The 21761-nt window shown below is 32.7% G+C and overlaps 1 protein-coding gene across 5 annotated transcripts in view; it reads left to right on the top strand.

Annotated features, from left to right (window-relative positions):
• NEBL (nebulette) overlaps positions 1-21761 on the top strand; it is a 464176-nt gene that overhangs the window by 359853 nt on the left and 82562 nt on the right. For 3 of the 5 annotated variants that reach the window (XM_074266879.1, XM_074266877.1, XM_074266880.1), the window contains 4 exons: positions 8461-8568; positions 10544-10645; positions 18478-18582; positions 20560-20667. The exons of the other annotated variants lie outside the window; for them this stretch is intronic. In XM_074266879.1, coding sequence (XP_074122980.1) covers positions 8461-8568; positions 10544-10645; positions 18478-18582; positions 20560-20667 — 423 coding nt within the window. The remainder of the gene's footprint in view (positions 1-8460; positions 8569-10543; positions 10646-18477; positions 18583-20559; positions 20668-21761) is intronic. 5 annotated transcript variants of the gene reach the window in all.

Genomic DNA, 21761 nt, shown 5'->3' with positions numbered 1-21761 from the left:
GAAGGAAGAAAACCATAGGCAAATGGGGTATTGAGATACTTACATTTATTCCCAGAAAGATAGTGTACGATATCATCTTTTTATTTTATTTTTCTCTCATTTGTTCCTTGACTAAACTACTTGTACATCGCCTTCAACTCAGTGGAAAATGTAAACACGTGTATCATGTTCAGTCGTTTTAATTAGCTTCAACTTTTTTTCTTTTTGCATATACTTTTACTTTTCTTCCATAGTTCTTATATTCATTATAAAGTAGAAGTGATCCCTGTATTTTATCAGACAATGATATATATGAAAAGAAACTGTGGCTAGTCTTACCAAACTAGCAATGCACAAAGTCTAGTGATAAAACACGTCTATTGGCCAAATCATTTCTTAACTAAGTTCATGGTGGTGAATTCTTTTCTTTGAGTACAACAACTAATGGAGACTGTATTCAAAGGTTTATGTAGAGTTTTTACCTCTTTTGGCAAAGAAGACTTGATTTCTAACTGTAATAAAATCATATGAGTCTTGCATTTTGGAACCTTAGCATTCCAACCAGAGTGGGAAGAGGCTTTAGAACCATGTATTGTAAGTTTTACCTGAATAAATATGTTATTCTAGGTTTTTCTGAAATCATCCCAAATCATCATTTCTTATATTACAATAATATCCCATTACATTACATTACAACCATATACTAATGAAAGTACTTTGAGAAAGATTGGACAGAGTAGTAAAAATATTTCTAGAGCCCTCTTGGACAGTAGTCTTTCTGGGGTATTATGGAACTCCTGATTGGGTAGAACACATAAGGGTTTCAGAATCTCTTATCCCTCACAAGAAAAAAGCAAACAAAACATGTAAATTCCTGCTGAGCTACGCTATAAGGTAGAGAAAAAGGGAGAAAAAAACACCCAGAAACATAAAATCATCTTTTCTAAGCAAGAAACAAAACCAAAAGGAAAAGCTGAACTTCTTTTGAAATAAAATAAAGCAAAAATCTCTCTCCACTGCTCAGCATCAAATAATTTATCAAGGTATTTCAAATCACAGATTGCATGTATAGCATTGACATTTCCCATTTTTCTATTATAGGAATGTATTTCTTCGTTCTAGCATATCTATTTTCATTTTAGCCTGGTCTTACAATACTTGTTCCTTTTCTACATAAACCAACTTAGCAAGTGGCACAAGAATATCATAGTAAACCACTTAGATGTTTTCTTTAATGACAAACAATTCTTCTATGCAAGAGAGAATAAAGAAAGAGCACCTGTGGGATCTTACTTTCGATTGTATTCTGTCAGGTGTGGGTCTCAGAATTACAGACTGGCCTTTTAATACCTAGTCTTTCCTGCGCTTGATTTATTTTAATTACAAGCAAAGCTAGACTTTTCCATGATAAATTCTTATAATATACTATGCAAATAATGTGATATTCAGACCTGCAGGGAATTGAATGGCTCCTTTCCCTTTCTATTTCCAGGGGTTAAAAAAAGGGAAATGATTGGATTTTAAGGAAAGTCAAGTTATTTCTTGAGGTTACTCGCTTAATTTTTTCTACTGCTCCTAAAGAGACTAATTGAATATTTACATGTACCACACAGAAACATTATTATCCCGTTAGTATGCCTTTCATAGGCCCTCTCCTTAATATACTACCCATCACTAGTAGGTTGGCCCTTAGGAGTTGAAATCTTTGTCTATGGCAATCAATGAAATAAAGTAATATGAAATGGTTTTTTTGTAGCAAAATTCCTCTTACATCGTGACATTATAGAACTTGAAGAAAGCAGAGTGATACAATTTTTGGAAATAATTAAATTAAATTTGAAATTCTTCTCTAACCACCACTGAGTGTCTGGTAGCCACATGTATTGGAACTCAGATGAAGTCCCCTAGCATGACAGGTTTGGCAGAACCATCGGAGTATAGTATGGAAAAACAGTGTTTGATGATGATCTGTACCCCAGCTTCTTAAATGGTGGTTCACTACCCTAGATGGAGTCTCATAACTGAATGTGGGGGTCGTGAATTTATGATTTATTATTAGTAAATGTGTGTTTTGCTTATTTATTTTATGTATGTATATTATTTTATATATACTCATTATACTTATTATTTTATATATACTCAGGGTTATGTAAAATTTTGGGAGGTGAAAAAGGGTCATAAGTGTAAAAAATTTAAAAAGCCCTGATGCCTACCATTGGAGATGACCCATAAAGGGAAGTCATAGGTTCTCATTTCATTGAAATAATCTCATTCATTTGTGTACTGAAACTTATAATGTTTTCTATAAAAACTATTGTATTTAAAAGTCACTACTAATAGTATTAAATGCAGCTTTTTAATTATAAAATATGATAATCAGTTTGATTGTAAATTGTACTATTCATTTATAATTGGCACACAGTCTATATGATGTTAATTATTTTACATAGAAATGACTTGCAGGGCTACTATTTTGTTTAAAACTAATATTTCAATTGTAATAGTAAGTTCATAAAATGCCTTGAATTATGATTATTCCATTTTTGAATACATTTTTCTATAATTTTTAACTCCATCCTAAATTTCTGATGGATTGTAGATAAATGTTTTGTTTCTTTTTGTTATTTGTTTACTCTATATTTCATTGACAATCAAGTTACAATTACGGATTTTCCATTTTGATCTTGACATGTATTTGTATGACATGATAAATGCTCTAAATGCAGTGGCTAATGTCTGGGCTGCCCTCCTTGCTGAGAGATTGTGTCTTTCTTAAGTCCTTTGTAAATCTGAATAGTGGGTGATGTCATCTGTTTGTGAAACCCAACACTCTCTGTAATGAAGGCGTTGAATCATTTGATTTAGAAGCAATGCCTCAGACCTTTAAATTAAGACACTTGTCTGTCCTGAAGCATGACAATATTCCTCTAGTAAGTAGAAAGTTCATCCCAGTGGCTTCTTCGAGCATTTGATTGTACAAAAAATCTGCTTGGGCTGTGCATAAGTATTCTTTAAAAAACTCTTAAGGTGTGAGTTCTATGTGCTTTTTTGTTTTTATACTAAATGTGTTCTATCTATCAATGAATAGAAATTATTAAATTGGATAAGGAACCTTATATGTGATATTTATGATTTGATAAAAAGTGATCATATTGTTTTCTACTTAAGAGTTTGAGTTCAATGTGAATATGGGACTTAATAAGGGATAATATAATTTGATTAGAAAGCCAGTAATATTACTTAAGTCATTTTAAAAATAATTCACTAGGTTTAGAGACATTACAGTTTCCCTTTTTCCATTTCCTTTTTTTCCCTTGTTCTCACATCATAGATTGTTTTACAGAAAATATGGGGACTAATTAAAGGAGAGGCACTGTCCTAATCTGGAAGGAAGAATTCTCAAACATGCTTGATCAGTTGTAGAGGGACTAATGTTCTGAATAGTGCTGTAAAAATGGGAATAGGACCAGTGAGTATTCACTGTATATTTCTGTGTTGTTTAGGCAGGAAAATCACCCCACTAATAGATGCTCTTTGGTTATTCATAATGTAGTAGGGTAGGAAACAAATTTTGAGCCCAGATATTGAGTTCCAGTTCTATATCAATCAATAAACATTTATTAGATGTTTACTAGATACTAAGTACTGTGCTATATGCTGATGCTTACATAAACAAAAATGAAAAAAGCTGTTACATTCTAATGGGTAGACCACATAAGCAGTGTCATATAGTGGAAACATCACTGGCTTTGTAATCAAAGATTTATGCTCAAATTCCATCTCAATCACATACTACTGCGTGATCTTGGAGAGTCCACTGGCACTTTTTTGACTTGAGTTTTCTCCATTGTAAAAGAAGAGGGCTGAACTAAATTGTTTTGAAGGATCTTTTCAGTTCTAAATCTATGAGCCTTTGTATATAAATTAGTACATTCAAAATAATTTTTTTTTGTTAAAGTACTCCAGTGCATCCTTGCTCTCATTAAAATTTTTAATGATTCCAACTACATTACATTTATTTGCTCCCCATATTATACGACTCTTGTCTGTTCTTCCATTGGTTTATAATAGGGATCTACCCAATGTGGTAGGGACCTTTGTAAAGTTCTCCCAATATAGTACATGGGTTGTCCATTGTTTATTTCTTGCAATCATCTCAGGCCCTTTGGTGATAAAGGGCTGGCCTCAGAGTCAGGATAAGAAATGATGTGACATACGAATTTTAAAAAATTGACACCGTTGTCTATTATTGGGCTTCTGACATTTGTTCCATTTTTTTCAAAGACTACCAGTTTTGATTCTGCAATCACTTATGCAATTTTCCTGGGATGGGGTATTTTAATACCTTTAAGAATACTAGCTGCTTTCTTGATATTTTTCTCTTATCCTGGTCCTCAATTCCTTTTTAATAAATGTTACCTTTCCCCAAGAATTTTGTCACTTTTGTGTTGTCAACTAATTCTTTTTTGTGGAGCATAAGAATAAAATCCAGTTTAGAAATTTACATTGTTTCTATTATTGCTTAAAGAAAATTATCAGAAAAGTAAAAATTTATCAGATATGTATCTTTTCATACTTTAATTTCTATTAGATGTTGAAATAGTTTGGTTTAAATTCTTCCTTACTTTTAGATTTTGCCTCTCAGGTTTTTTTTTTTTTATCAAAATGTCAGTTCTGTTGATCTATACCTGCGAGGTTGCTAGTTCTTTATGAGATTACGCTAACTCTCCATCCAAAGTACAAACAAAACAAAACAAAAACATGCCCTTGCTCTTAGAATATTTGAAATTCACACAGAAATATATTTTAAAATACCCAATATTTATCTCTTTATCTCTTTATATTAGATCAATTTCTTTTTAAAAATACAATTTAATTTTTCTTCTTTTTTTCCAATTTTTTCTTCCTTCCACTATTCCATTCCTCAATAAAAATAAATTAAAATGAATAGTAAGGTTTATATTTTAGAAACAGTTTGGCAACTATAGGCGACTAAGAAGGCTTGGAGAGAGAAAAGACTTGAGGCAAGGAGATCAATTAGAAACATATTGAAATAATTTAAGAGAGAGATGATTATGTAATGAATGAAGGTGGTTACAGTATGAACAGAGAGAAGGAAATGCATATAAGAGATACTGTGAAGGGAAAAAGCTTGACATTGATAAGAGAGGGAAAAAAGTCAAGGATCGCTTGAGTTTTATAAATTTGAGTGAATTGAAATGTGGTAGTACCTTTAATAGAAACAGGGATATTTGGAGGAGGGGTAGATTTAGGGGAACAGAGTACAAAGTCTGTTTTAGACATGTTGAGTTTAAAATTCCTTGGGAGTGATTCCAGAAGACAATTGGAAGCAAGATTAAAGCCCAGGAAAGAAATGAGGGCTGTAAATTTAGTTTTGAGTGTTGTCATAGAAATGATGGTTGAGCCCAGGAGAGTTGAGATCTACTGGAATAGAAAAGGAAGGGACCCAAGAGGACATTGGCTATAGGGGTAGGATGTGAGAAATAGGGATCTATCATGAATAATTTCTTGGTCTTGAGCATAGGAAAAATATTGGTGCTATTAATAGATAAGCATCAAAAAGAAGAGTAAAGTGGATAATTTGTTCTGTTTGGGAAGTGTTGATCTTGAGATGCTGGTGGTTTCTTTATAGTGTTGAGGAGGCTTTTCGCCATCTGTCCAAGTGTAGAAGTCAAGGCTAAAAGGAGAGCCTCCATTCATCTATATTATAGGGATAAATAGATCTGTAGGAGTGGATGAGGTTAATAAGGGATAAAATGTGGAAAGAGAAAAAGAAATTCAAGTACGGCACTTTTAGGCAATGTCTGCCTTTTGAAAGGAAGGAAAGTGATAGAAAAGTTGCATAAGGATATTTAGAAAAGAGCATATTTGTAGGTAGCAGGGAAGGAGCCAGCACAAAATGAGAGTATTAAGACGTAAGAGAAATGGAATAATGAAAGGAATAAGAGTATGATAAAGGCCATAGTGATAAGGTCCAAAGGCCTAGGTAAAAAATGAAAAACAAATGTTCCATTTTTCAGAGCTAAGAGTATCAGAAGGATAATGACCCAGAAAGTTTTTGAAGGATAGATGAATGTAATAGGAGCAGCTGACTTTGGCTAGCTAAGATATCAGTGGAGTAGCCAGCAAAATCACTTGAGAATATAGCTTAGGAATAAGGTTGGGACCCTGAGAATGGAAAATGTTAGGAAACAGTAATTGTGGGGAATATGATAGAAAATCTATATGAGGTAAAAAAAAAGACTTCTGAACAGCCTGTAATTTAATGGACCTACCAAGATTATCCATAGTCCACTTAAAAATTTTGTAATAGATGTATCTTTGTTTTGGATGACTATTTCTCAGTGAGAATGAAAGTGATTTACACAAAAATTACTTTCCAAAATAACAACAAATGCTACAGATACATTAAATATATAAAGAAAAAAGCATGTGGTGATATTGGTTTTGCACAACTAACACAGAAGAAAAGAAAGAATTAAAAAAAGAAACAAGTATTTATTAAGCAGCTACTATGTGCCAGGCACTAGATGCTTTACAAATATGCTCTTATTTAAATGTCACTATTTTGGGAAGTAGATGCCATTATTAATCATATTTCACCACTGAGGAAACTAAGGCAAAAAGGGTTAAGTTACTTAGACAGGGTCACATAGCTAGTAAGTGTCTGAGGTGAGAGTTAGACAGGTCCTCCAAATTCCAGGCCCATTACACATGAACTTTGTGATTATTCTTTTTTTTTTTTTTTAAATCCAGACTTGGGGTTTCATTAGTGTTGAATTCCTAGTATGGAAACTTTCTCCACTAAAGTAGAACAGTGACTTCACAGCTGATAGATGTCTCATTGGATGGCTCAGAGTGGGAGAAAAGTTGGAACCTCTATTAGAGGTATTGGAAGCAGCTGTTTTCTTCCTGTCATAACATGGGCTGTTTTTGTGTATGACTTTTCCTAAGTCTTCCTTAGAGGCCTTCCTCTTTTTCTTCCATTGTCTGGGGAGTTTCTGATGTGCCATTGGGGCTATCCATCTATCTTGATTAATTTCTGCTACATGAGCATCCCATCTCTGGCCTTGTATTTCCTTTGTAATGTCTTTCATGTCATTTCTTGTTTCCAAGTCATGTTGGTAATGTTACAATCCACTGAAGTCTTTCCACTGCCCTTTGGGCTATTTGTAATTCCACTTAGTAGCTCCAAAATAAATAACATGGGTTAAATAGTAGAAATCTCAGCGTTATATGTACAGCTGCAACAATAAATGTCCAAAGCCACAGGCAAACAATTTGTAGAGAATTTGAATGTGGAATTATTAACTACAGTTAATTTATTTAACCCCTCAATTGATGGCAGAAGAATATATGTCAAGGTGTTAAGGGACATTAGAAACAGTGGATGACAACCTTTTAAAACTGTCATGCACTCCACTGTTTTTATATGAATTAAGCTACACAAGGATATTTCCACTGACCTATGTATATCTGGTGGCATCTAGGGGCTTAAAGAAATGTGTATTGTATACATCTAATAATAGCCTATTGGTAATGCAGAAATGCAAACATTCCCTGTGAAATGTCAGCCTGCTTATGCACAGTGCCTTTGTAACTGACTGCTGGCTAAGATGTGAGCTACTATACATCTCTGAAGGCAATCATCTTAAATGTTAAAGGTGACATTTGATGCTTTGCATCTGATACAATTTTATATGGGAAAGTGATTAAAGGCTTAGTCTTTCAAGTCTTTGCAGTTCATTTCTCTTTCTTTGTTTCTATCATAATTAAGCAAATATTTATTACATTCAAGTTGGTTTTTAAAAATACCTAATAATTCCAACAAATTCATTTCAAAGTTGTCTTGCATATATTTCTTCTGAATTGTCTTTTTTCCTGTGCATTAACAAATATATCAATGATATTTTCCTCTTTTTTAAAAAATCACTATTATTCTCTTCATTACTTCTCTCCCCAAAGCCCTCTTTTGTAATAAGTTAGCACAACAAATTAGCAAAACAAATTATGTATTAGTAATGTCTGAAAAATACATGTTCTCGTTTTGCATCTCTAACCTATCATAAGTTTGTTAGGGGGATAGATATAATCTTTCCTCATTAGGCTTTAGGAGTTGTGATGGGTCACTGAATTCATCCGGATTTTTGTCATTCAAAGTTGTTTTTCTTTTTTTTTTTTAATTTGATATTTTATTTTCCCCCAGTTATATGCAGAAATAATTTTAAACACTCATTTTTTAAACCTTTGAATTTAATTCTTTCTTTTCTTCTCTCCTCCCACTTCCACATTGAGAATGCAAATAATTCAATAAGAGATATACATGTGTAGACATAGCAGTTCATTTTTTAAAGTTATTTTAATTGATCCAAATGTATTATAACCATTTTCTTTGCCAATCTGTTGCACTTTTAGAAGGTGAAAATAAATGCTTTATTCTTGTTTTGTTTTTGACCACAGGTTAAATACAGAGAAAAATTTGATAATGAAATGAAGAAACACCAATATAATCCTCTTGAAAGTGCCTCTTTTAGGCAAAGTCAGTTCGCGGCTACCCTTGCAAGTGATGTAAGTTAATTTGTTTCTTTTTATTATCCTGAAATCATACAAATCTATGTATGACTGTATAAGGTAACAACAAAAAGCAAAGAAAACAAAAGTCTTCTGTGTTGTTATTATTTTCAGCATTAGGAATCAATTGACATTTTTTGTTGAAAAGGAGTATGTGCAATAAATTTTAAATACCATTTTAAGGGGGAAAAAAGGACAAACAAATATGTTTTGGTTCTTCATTTATTTGTGTGTGTATATATAAATACTTGAATACATTGTGTATACATGTATATATCCCTCTCTACATGTGTATATCACACATATATAATCATATACACATATTGATTTCCAAGACAATTTTTAAAAAATTTGGATTAACTTTGGGACCAAAATGTCTTTGTACATTTAGTTGAGCTCTACCATATGATAATCTGATTTTTTTTGTAAGGACAGATCTTAGACCTAGAATCATCATTTTTTTCTTATTTTTTATTTCCTTCTGCCTTCTCCTTCTCCCTTTTCCATTTCCCCTTCTCCTCTTCCTTCCATTTATTTTCACTCTTCCCTTTTCTTCCTTCCTCATTCCCTTTCTTTTCCCAGACTCACCAATGTAGGGAACTCCAAATATGGAAAATCCATCCACTGATGCAGATCAATATCTAGTTTATGATTTAGATATTAAAAGAGTTGCTTGGGGACATTGAAGGGTTCCATGACTCACAAATTGTAGTATAGCTAGGTTGGATCAGAGGCAGTACTGGTGCAGATTTCTGACTAAGGCTAGCTGTCCATTCACTAAATATCTTTATTATGGGGGAAAGAAAAAAGAATCCTGCCATCTACCTTTATAACTATTGGTTTTCATGGGCTAAAATTGACCAAATGAATAAATTCTTTATTTTTTAAAATAATAATATAAGTCAATGTGAAAATACAATATAATTAAAACAATTACCTTTAGATGCAACAGAATCTTATAAAAAAAGGGCTTGATCACAATTTAAAATTTTTATTCAATTGATAATTCTTCATTCTGCTTTACAGTATTCAAACTGATTTCTCAATGCTGTTTATTTTTTTAAATACTTCAAATTATTCTTATAATTAGCCTTTTTTTGCTTCATATTTCTAACTCTGCCATATAATTAGAAAAAAGAATGCATTTTACTAAAGTTGAGCATAAATGTTTTATTGGAAAAATATTAAAATTATTGAATAATGTTTTGTTAAACTATATAAACCTTTAACTCAAGGCAAGTCCTTTGGGAATTGGGGGATCTTGCTTTCATAGAAAATCACATATTTAGGACTCATTGAAATAATTTATATTTATAGCTAAAATTGATTATTTATTGTCTTTCACAGCAATTAAGATGCTTGGGTTTCTCTTTTGTTCTATTTCATTCTATATTTTCAACTATTATTAAATAAAAGTTTAATGAAAATAAAGATGAAATCTACTAAGGTAGTTTATTGAGGACTTCCTAGATATAGGTTTGATTCATTTACATCCCTCCCAGCAATCAATGTAAAACATCTTGTAAAGGAAAAAAAATCATAAAAATCACTGAGTCTTTAAAAAATTTAACATTTTTACAAAATTTCATGTGAACACAACGTCAGTAGAAGATTAAACAACATTCTCACAAATCATAAGTCAAATACTAATGAATTGGTCTGGAAGAATAAAGTTATACATTTTATTCTTTTTTTTTTTCTTTTGAAAAGCAATGATTCCTTGGAAAAAATGTGACTCAATTAACTTTGCTGCCTTGTTTTTATGAACAATTGGAGTGCCTATCAAAACATTTTTCAGCATCTGAAAATGGAAATGATTGGATAATTGAAATTTTTACTTGTTCAGAAGTGAATGAGCACCATCTAGTGGCCAATTGGGATTATTTGGCCACTTCCCAACAGAATTGTTTTGCTCTTAAAAAATAGAGCTTACTTTGTCTTCTGCTGGATTGCATTTTGTTTTATTTTATAGGTGCAGTACAAGAAAGATGCTCAGATGATGCATGATCCAGTTTCATATCTCCCAAGCCTATTTTTAGACCACGCTTTGAAAACCAGCAAAATGCTCAGTGATGTAAGTTGGGTTTTATTACGGGAGAAGTTGATTAGCCTCTCTAATAGAGATATTATTCTGTTCTCTCTGAATTTTCTCCCATGTGTGTTTACTTTTTTCTTGACAACTAATTTGATTCAAATATTGATCTCCTTGCATAAATCATCTCAAGACCATGATTTTTGAATAATAATTCCTGTTAGACCTTTACTGCTTATTGATAAAATTTTTCTTTTTAAAGTACATAGGCCCTGCTTTTCAAGAGAAGATTCCCATTTTGCTTCTTTCATTTCCTCTGCCTTTCAATTTTTTAAAATGAGTCTCCATGTACCTTATGTAAATGAAATATTAACATTAATCTGTATAGATGCTCATTTTGCTCCTTTATCCCCATGTTGCTGATTGTTTATTTGAATCCATGATGACAAATTTATGAAGGAATAAATTAGTATATTTAGAGGTACATAATGGGAGTTATTTTGTAGACATATTCCTTAATCAAAGTATTATTTACATACACCAATCTGGACTCATCATTTTTGCCTTTTGCTTTTATCATCTATAACATTCAGACCCTTAAAAAGGGAGTCCACCCCTCATTTTTCGGAGATACCCCTAGGCTAGCCTTCCAAGCAAACAGTTGCTTAGTTGACCTCAAAAACACTTATTTATTTATTTTATGGATTGTATTTTTAAAAGAGAAAAAGAATTAGAGGGAAAAAAAACTTATTTGAAAATATATAGTCATGGTTCTGATCATGAATTCAGAATCCCATTATCAGTGTCAATATATAATAATTCCAAACTCTTCAGTAATGAAAGATACCCTTAGTTGAGAACATAATGATTTTCATGAAGAGAGCTAGATTCAGAATGAAAGAATTTAGGAGTTCAGATACTAGCTTTGTCAGTACTTCTGTGACATTGTACAAATCACTCAGCTTCTCTGACTTTATGGCCAAGACTATTAGAAGGTTCTTGTAAATCAAGATTATATCATTCCTTATACATGGATCCCTCTCCCCTAAAATAGTGCTTAGGTCATAGTAGATGCTTCAGAAATACTTGCTATTTGCAAGAGCTCTTAGCAGCATTAGTTTTCTCATCTGCAAATGAACAATTAACTTATTTTTCTGAATTGTCAGCAAGGGATAATTATTAATTTGCTCATTGTTCTTTAGGCTTTTATTCTAAAGTATCCACCTGTCATTCTCATTTTCCCAGATAAAAGTATTATCCATGCAAACTATTTGGCTTCTACTAAATTTTAACATAAGATGAATTAAAACTTTCTTCTCTAACCCCCCCTTCTTCCATTAAAATTGCATCCAATAATATTCATATTTATTGTGTTCTTGCTCTATGTCAGATTAATAGAGGGAAGACTACTTGTAATGGTATACTTATTTTAGATTATTTTATATTCATTTATTTATGATTTATAAAAAGCCATTTGAGGACAGAAATATGGAAATCCTCCCTCCCTCTCTCCCTTTCTCTTTTTTCCCTTCCTACCTTGCTTCCTCCCTCTCTTCATCCCTCCTTCTTTTGCTTCCTTCCTCCTTCCCTCTTTCCTTCTTCTCTTCCTTCTTTCTTCCCCTCCTTCCCTCTCCTCCTTCACACCCTTCCATGTCTCCTCCCTCCCTCCTCCCCCTTCCTTACTTTCTCTCTCTTCCTCCTTTCTCCTTTCCTGTCTTCCTATCTTCCTCCCCCCCTTCCCTTCCCCTTCTCTTTTTTCTTCCTTTCTTTCTTCCTTGTCACCAGCTTGTATCCCACATCTTTCTCCACATCTTCCCTCCCTCTTTTTCCCTCTTTTAATCTTTCCCCTTTTCTCTATCTTCCCTCTTTGTCTTTTGCCTCTTTTTCTTTATATATCCAACATCTACCACAGTATACAGGAACAAAGTAGATCCTTGCTATATCCTTGCTTTATCTACTTCATGTGTTTTGAGGATCACATGAACAACTGTGGATATAGTTCACTGCAAATCTCTAGCCTGTAGAAATACCCACAATTATTATTATTACAATGCAGGAAATGAAACATAAAGAACTGTTGACAGACCCTAAATTAGATCTCAATTCCAACTCACTAAAACCATATTGTCATGTCATTTCCTCTAAATCCACAGATGGAGAATTCCATACTTATGCATGTTATTGCCTCTTTGCCTCTTTTTCAATTCCATTCGCTTATTCCTGACTCATAGTTATCCTCATAAAAAACCAACAAAATTCTTTTCTTGAGCCTTCTACTTCAGTTTATTTTTTTTAGTCTTCAAACAACCATTAAACCATTTCCACTAACTTTATTCCATGTCATACATTCTTGTGACCTGTCTTTTGTTTCAGGGTACAAACTTTCTTTTACATAAATGGTCCTATGATAAATTCATAAAAGAATACATTTGGTTATATTTTTTTAATTGGAAATAGGGCACAAGACAGGGAAAGATTGGATTTTACCTATTTTAAGGGGAAGGTAACATTATATGTCACTCACATGTCAAATTTTACAGCCTATTTCTAATGATACATCAAAGAGCATTTAGCTCTTATCATGTATTAGACACTGTACATACAGAAACATAAATGAGATAATCCTTGCCCTCAAGGAGCTTATATTGATGTATATACCTGATGCATTTAAGTCAGGTAACATTCACAATACCAGTCAATGCATAAATTAAATTCTTTTTCCTATTTAACTTTGAAAATTTAATGTCACCTTATCTAAGGGAAGCATATTGTCTTGCTCCCTAGTTTTTCCAAGATAGTGATCAACAATCCTGATGGAATACTAGACTTGGAAAACTCACACATATCTATGAAGTATGGTCCCTTATTACTTTAAAAACCTAGTGCTGATAGTTTGTAATCAAATTGTAATCTTTTAGATAAAGAAAGGAATGGCTTGTTTGTTTGAAGGGTCAGCAAAGGATAATTTATTAGTTTGCTAATTGTTCTTTAGGACTTTTCTCAGAAATATCCACCTGCCTTTTCAAGTTGTCCAGATAAAAATATTAACCAGCACAGCTGAGCATATGAGATAATCTTAGTTTCTTGTTGACATTGATAATTAAAAAAATGGAATTGTATTCTTAAAAAAAGCCTCATCCATTAGAAATGCATCAAAAGAGATTAAATATATTTTATAAACTTCATAATTTGTGAATTAAAATGGATATTTTAAAATGATAAGCTTCAGCTGACTGATATGTAAATCTAAGGTTCCCAACTTTCTTTATGTGACAAAGAGCCCTTTGTCAAACTAGTGAAATCTTTGGACCTCATTTCTGAATTCTGTTTTTTAAAACATTATTTTAAGCAGGAGGAAATTTTAAAATTTCATATAGAGCTTGGTGAAAATAAAGATGGACTTTTTTCTCTATGAGAGTTCATGAAAGCCTTGAAATATTGGATATAGGTAGTGGGATTCAAATTGTTAGGGCAATAGAGAGGGCTAGGATAGGGACAAGAATGAATATTAAAATGGAAGAGGTTGAGGGGAAGGGTTCTTTGGTAAATAGTTTACAGCATCAGCAAATGGTTTTCTATGGATTCCCTGATAGTCTGTGGATCCAGAGTAAAGAACCATTAATTTATAAATCGATATCTCTTTCAGTTTAATATAGGAGAGATGTAGAGTTATAAGTAGTGAAACTGAGCCCTTTAGTATACAAAATATATTACAATGAATTTCAAGATATTCAGTTTGAGTTTCTTGGTTTTTTATGTTTTGGTGAGGAAATTTTTAGTTTATTAGGAAAATAAAACTAAAGCAATATTTAGTTTCCTCCAATTTGATGTAAATAGAGTTTGAGATTGTTTTATCTGCAGCTATGCATGACTCCCACTAGGAGGCATTAGAGACTGTTAAATACAGAGAATTTAATGCAATGAAAAGTTCTTCATTGTTCCAGAAGATTGAGGTTTTTTAGACATTTTTGAAACTCTTTAGCACTAAAGTTGATATTTATATTGGAAGCAAAGCTTTCATTGTATGTTTATTTTGTCAGATGTGATAAAGATAAAGTCAGAAGTTTACAGTTTTAGGAAAAAAGCAATTCATTCATTAGTTTATACAACAAAGAGATATTAAATATCTACTATGAGCCAGGTACTGTGAGAAGGGCTGAGGAGACAGAGAGAAAAAAAAATAACCAGATCCTGCTGCCTTCAGAGTGTTTATATTCTTGGTGTAGTTGCTGAGAGTTGTAGCCAAGGATTATGATATTTAGCCAACTAATTTGATCCAACTATAGTCAAAGTTAAAACATAGTATTTGGGGGAGGAAGGGGACACATTAATAACTACAGTTAAAGATTCCTGTAGCCTACTATAGTTGAGCTGAACCTGGAGAGCGACTAGGAATTACAAGAAATGGTGTTGAGGAGAGAGGGCATTCTCTCTGTATGTGCAGAAACATAAATGTGCGAGATGAAATATTATGTTTAGAGAATGAAAGATAAATCTGTTTAGCTGCAACTCTGTAGGAAAATAATGTGAAATCAGTGTAGTTGGGAAAAATAGATTGGAATCAGATTATGAAAAGCTTACATGTCCAACAAAGTAGTCTACATTTTTTCCCCTTACAGAACCTGCAAAATTAAAGAAGGAAGAGAACCACAACATCTTATTATCTATTAAAGACTAGAGCTAGGTGCTGGGTTAAGTACTTTATAAATATTATATCATTTGATTCTCAAAATAAGCCATAATTATATCTTTTTGATCCTCATGAAAAGTTTAGAAGTTAGATGATTTTATTATGCTCCTTTTACAAATGAGGAAACTGAGACAGGAAGCAGTTAAATGATTTGCCTAGGGTCATACAGTTAGTGAGTGTCTGAGGCCAAATTTACCTTGAATTCAAGTCCACTGTGTTGCATCAACTGCATCCCCTAAATGCCACTGAAGAGAGGAAAAAGTCATCATGCTCATCAATAAATCTATTAATCAACAAGAACTTATTTCATAGATAGAATCTATTGATAATTTCATCTGATTTATGATTATTTTAATTTAAAAAAAATGTAATATAATAAAATAATAAACCAAAGAATCTTTTTAATTTTCCTAATTGAGGGAACCAATGCATAGTGGTTAGAGTATTGTTATTCTCTTTAATCTTATAGCCTTATAATCTGAGATTACCTGTAATTTATCCTGCTTATCTTTATATATAGCTGTTTGAAATTTTCCTCTCCCATTAGATTGTGAACAACTGAATTGTTTTTGTTTCTTTGTTTTTTTGTTATGTCTTTTTTTCCCAACCACTTAGCATAATGTCTCCCACATGTTGTTGCTGTTGTTGACTTATTTCATTGGTATCCCATTCTTCAATGGAGTGGCTTGCCATTGCCTTCTCCAGTTCATTTTACAAATGAGGAAATAGAGGCAAATATTTATAGTTAATAAGTGTCTGAAGCCAGATTTGAATTCAGGAAGACTCATCTTTCTGACTTCAGCTCAGCACTCTATGCACTATGGGACCATCTCACTGCCTCAGTAGGATGTGATCCTGTGCTACATGTGTGGAGACAAGAGATGGAGAACTTAGTCCCTGGAATCAAAAGTTGGTCAGCTATTTAATGTAGTGTATGTGACAGGGAGTAACATGAATTATGTCTGTAAAGGTAGGCTAGTGCCAGATTATGGAAAGCTTTAGGTACTAGGCTGCCAAGTTTGTATTTTTTTTTTTTTTACTAGGAGCAATAAGGGACCACTAAAGATTTTTGAGCAGTGAAATGATGTTTTAGGAAGATTATTTTGGAAGCTTTAGAAATGGTTCCTAAATACCTCACTTTTCAAGAAACTGATGCTGGGCTCCTCTTTGTCTACAAATTGGACTTCCCTCTCTTCTCTTTCAACTTCAAATTCCTGGACTAGTAGGTACATTTAGTGAGTCTCCTTTCTCCTGGTTCCTATTGATATTCATTTTGACCTTTTCATATCCTAGGAACTGATTCAGATACATGATAATATAACTCAAGAATGTCTCCTGGTTTTGCTTTGCCTTTTGGCAATCAAGATAATTTTTTTACCATGGTTGATTTCTCCCACAGTAATGTCACCAGATGCCTACCATATTTGCTCTATCAATGTCTACAAGTTCTCTGTGATTCAATCTGTTGTCACATTCTCATTTTTCAGTCTGAAGGCCTCTCATAGTTACTCTGTTCTCTTTACCCTCATAACTTTCATTCAAGATAATCACAGGGTACTTTAAATTTATTCAACTGGTTGCTCCTAGTTATTTGTATTTATTCTCCTTTTAAGTAAACTAGGTTTGTGTCTAACTATTCTACCCCAGCTCAAAGATTTCTCATAAAGGTTAATCAACTCATGAATCTTCCTTGTTCTTTTCTTTGTTTTTTCCTTCCTTTTTTCCAATTGCGTTTGTACTTTTTCTACAAATCTATCTTTGACTAATTTAGTTAAAGGAAGTCAACATTTATTAAGCACATGCTGTATGAAGAACAAGAGTGGATAGCAGAAAAAAACATTAGATAGAACAATTCCTGGCATTAAGAAGACCTTAGTTTAACTTCTGTCTTTGAGACACATAGAGTTATGATCCTGGGCAAATGACTTAACCTCTTAGCCCTTCTTGGCAATTTTCTAAGACCATAATTTCTAGAATTGTGGATGATTTGCATTAATGGAGGGAATTTCTTCTCTAGGTATTCCCTATAACAATGAAACCACAAGTCTAGTACTTCTCCTGTACCCCTGCCAAATATATAGAGCACTGTGGTATGAAAAACTATAGGGATTAAATGAAAAGTGATTCCTCCCCTCATGGAAATTAAAATCTAACAGGGCATTATTGCACATAATCTAGACATGCATAATAGAAATCATACCCTGGGAGAATTGGAGGGAGACTTAGCAGAAATCTTTTAAAATTCACTTAAAAGAGTGGAACATTTTAAAAGTCTAAGCATTCAATTATGACCTCTTTCTATTATTACCTAATATTGTTATAATTCTCTCTGGTGTGTAATGTTAATGTTTGTAGTTTATTTAAAAGATTGGCTATACAGAAGTGTCAAATTGCAACCCCAGGCCCACAGGCATCTGGTAAAAGTCCCAAGTGCTGCAGAACCAGATTAAAATGTAATTGGGAAATGTTTAACAAAATAAATAAAAATATAATACTTTATAGATAATATTAATTTGTGTTTTCCTAAGTTAATATGTGGCCCAGAGGGATCTTATCAATTTGGATTTAATACCAGTTCTTTAACTTTTGCATGTCTGTATCTATCATATTTACACATATATTGATATATACATATATACAATATGTACATATATAAATACACAACCATACATATGCATATCTACATACATATGTGTGTGTACATGTGTAGATATGTGTATGTGTTTATCCATGGAAGGCAAAGTGGGTCTAATTTGGATTATAGATAAGGAATTTAAATATAGAATGTGATTCAAATCATGTCTCTAAGTAATTAATCCTTAAAAAACTATTTGATGATGGTTTATTTCAGTTTGATATTTCATTGATATTATAAATTAATCCCTTTTATTTTAAATACTTGAGACATTTATAGCTTATTGGTTAAAAAGCTGACTTTTTTTAGCCAAAAAAACTTGGATCCAGGTCTTGGCCCTAACACATTCTGGTGGGTGACCTCGGACAAATGTCCCGACCCCTTAGTGATCTATGTACTCTGTAATGTTATCAGGTGTAGTGAAGTTGCTTCTCAATTTTGGTTGATGGAGTTTCCTCAAGTGGAAATTTCCTATCATTCAGAAATCATTAATCTAGCTTCTATCCTATTTCTATGCCTTTTAAATGAATTTCCATATTATCTGTTTAGCGTGAATATAAGAAGATGTTTGAAGAAAGCAAAGGAAGTTATCATTTTGAAATTGACACAGCTGAACACCTCCATCATAAAGGCAACACAGAACTCCAGAGTCAGGTATGGATATAACAGGACACTTCTTTATCAAATTGAAAGAGACTTCATCAGAGTGGCAATGACTCCAAAAAAATAAAACAAAAACCAGTAAAGACTTGCCAGTGTTGGGATGGATTTGCAAATAACAGATACTTTTTGGAAAACTTCAAGTGGCTTTTTCTAGAGTCAGGTATTGTAAATACCTGATGCTCCTTGAAAATCTGTGGTTCAACAAAGAACCTCACTTTAAGAGAAAAAATGAGTTAATGTTGATTTGTAGAGCTGTAGAGCTGTAGAATTAAATTGGTAGGAGCAAGGGTTTATTAAATTCTTTTCTGTTCATTTGCTTAGCAGTATTGAGAGAAAGAGCATCAAATTAAAACAATGTGAAATATAAACAGCTTGTCTGTTCTCAATTTCTTTATGTATAAAAAAAGAGTTTGGACTGATAATCTAAGATGTCTCTTTCAGTTCTGTTTATTATCCCCTGTGTGTTCAGGAGGAATAAATCTCTGTTTACAAGGGATGCATGTTTCTGCTCAAAACTGGGAGCATAAAACAATGCACCTTTCTATATGAACCAGAAGAGACATTACCCATTTCCCTCCCAGATTTTCTTGAGCCATGCTTGTATCTAGTTAGAGAAATCCCTTTTCTGGAGCTGCAGTGGCTTAAAGAGACTGTACTTGGAAGCTCTTGGATATGTATTTAATGTGGCTCCCAGCCCCTTTTTTGGAGTACTTATTCAATAACTTTTTTGGGAGAATCTATGGGAAGCTTTTGCAGAGAATGACTTTTTGCATGAGATCTTATGTAAACCCATTTCAGCTTATATTTAAGATCACTATAAATAAATTTAGAGGGTTAAGATGGAGGATTATTAAGAAGTTTATATGGTCTCTGTGAAATATTCTCTTTTATTTTTCCACTTTCCCCAATGACATCAGGATATAAAATTAGCCTCATGTTTTCTTCTGTTATGTGATTTACTAATGTACTATTTACTAAAGTTCAGTGTGACCTAAAGGTCACATTCATTCATATAATTTATGTTGGCAATAGGTTATTCTGTACTTGTCATAATACAAAATTGTTTCTCATGTCAAATCTTAAAAAAAACTCAACGTAGTAAATTAATTCCTCCCTTGATACACTATCTGATATATAATTTCCTGAAAATGTCATATCACTTTCTCTTGGGATTTGGGGTAGGGATGGAAGACATTTTTATTTTTGTACAAATAAACTAAAGGGGACTTCTTATATGATTTGAATTACTATAATTAGATTTTATTTTTAAAAAATGATTCATTTTCAGTGTATGTTAATTTAATGCTTTTCCTAATGTATTAACATTTTTTTTGGTTGATGCCTTTTTATTACTTCTATTACAGGGCAGTAATGGTATAATAGAAGGAACATTGTTCCATGAGGCAGGATCTGAGTTTTGACTCTGTCTCTCACTTCTCTTCATATGTAACCTTCCTTAGGTTTCAATTCCTTCATTCACAAAATATGATGCAATATTTGAGCATCTTTAAACCAAAGGGCTAGAGAAGACAGGCAAAATGTTCTAGCCCTAAGAGCTATAATTTTATGCTTTCCTTAATCTTTCAAATTCTCTTAGGCATTCTATGAATCTAAGAATGAGGACAAATATCTAATGGTTTTAAAGATGTACTTTGACCCAAATTCTCTTGCCCTATCTCCATATGATTTTTTTCATGTATTGAAATCTTGATTTTTTCCTTTACTTATTAATTTTTCATACAGTATTTTATTTTTCCTAGTTACATGTAAAGACAATTTTAACATTCATTTAAAAAAATTTCTGAGTTCCAAATTTTCTCCCTTCCTCCTTCACCTTCCTACTCTGCTAAGATGGTAAGCAATTTGATATAGTTATTTGTATCCAATCTTCCCATACAATTTATAAACAGTCATTTTAAAGCAAAGAGGTTGCTATATAGTTTCTAATGGAACCTTTTAAAAATCTAGGTTAAGTACAAAGAAGAGTATGAAAAAGCAAAAGGAAAGTCACTGCTTGAATTTGTGGACACTCCATCTTACCAGGCTTCAAAGGAGGCCCAAAAAATGCAAAGTGAGGTTGGTAATTTTTTTGTTGTTTTTCAATTGGGCTCCAAGATCCCTAGGCTTCTCCCTAGGCTTGTAATGTTCCTAGAAAGTTAAAAAGGCTTTCCATTTCATATATGGTAATAGACAACATGTTGGTCATTTGAGGACCATCATAAACAAGCTCAAGTGGGTTGGGGTGATTTTTTTCAGCCATCACAACTTTTAGACATTGTCTACTAGATTGCAGAGAGATTTATTTCTCCTTCATGGGAGGGAATATATAGAGATGAAACCACAGCTCATGAAATGCAGAAATATTAAGAAAGACTCAGAAAGACTGGCATTCTAGTTCTACTTCTAGCACACATACTTATCTTGTGATCTTGGGAAGTCATTAAACTTCCGTATTCCCAAGGCATTTCTATAAAATTTTAAATTGTAGTGCAAATAATGTTGTGCTTTGATAAAGATAATTTCCTTAGAGTTCTCTAGATCAGAGGCTTTCAACCTGAGACCACTGGCGTCCTTATGACTCTTTTAGATGATCCATGAGGCCAAAACTATTTTGTTAATAATGCTAAAATATTTTAATTTCGAATTCAGTAAATTTCAATACATGTAGATGCTCAATAGTGGTAGGTGTATTCAATTCAAACAAAAGCTTTTTGGGGAACCCTTAAAAAAGTTTGAGAATAGAGCAATGAAATCATAGGTCCAGTCTAAAAAGAAACAGACAAAATTCTCTACAATGACCACAAAAAGAAAGCACAGTCCAGTGGCTACTTTATTTTTAGGCCAATTAATAAAATTCACAAATCAACAAATTTTCAACATTGTATGAATTTAGTCAAGTAGTCACAGGCCTTAATTCTTGGGAGAAATGACTGTAATTAAATGATTGCATACAACATTTAAAATAGTAGATGTAGCATGGTGAGTGGATTGAAGGTCTGTCTTGGATTCCAGAAGACCTTCATTTCTGTCCTGCCTCCAACACATGCCCATGCATAATCATGGGCAAATTGTTTAACTTGTGAAGTTCCTTAGGCAACTATGTATACATTTGTATTATATATCTGTGTCTGCAGAGGTATCCAAACTAGAAGTTTTCCACACTAATGAAA

Source organism: Sminthopsis crassicaudata, chromosome 5 (genome assembly GCF_048593235.1).
Source record: "Sminthopsis crassicaudata isolate SCR6 chromosome 5, ASM4859323v1, whole genome shotgun sequence".
In the NCBI taxonomy this organism is placed as follows: Eukaryota; Metazoa; Chordata; class Mammalia; order Dasyuromorphia; family Dasyuridae; genus Sminthopsis; species Sminthopsis crassicaudata.
This window is presented reverse-complemented; position numbering and strand designations above follow the sequence as displayed.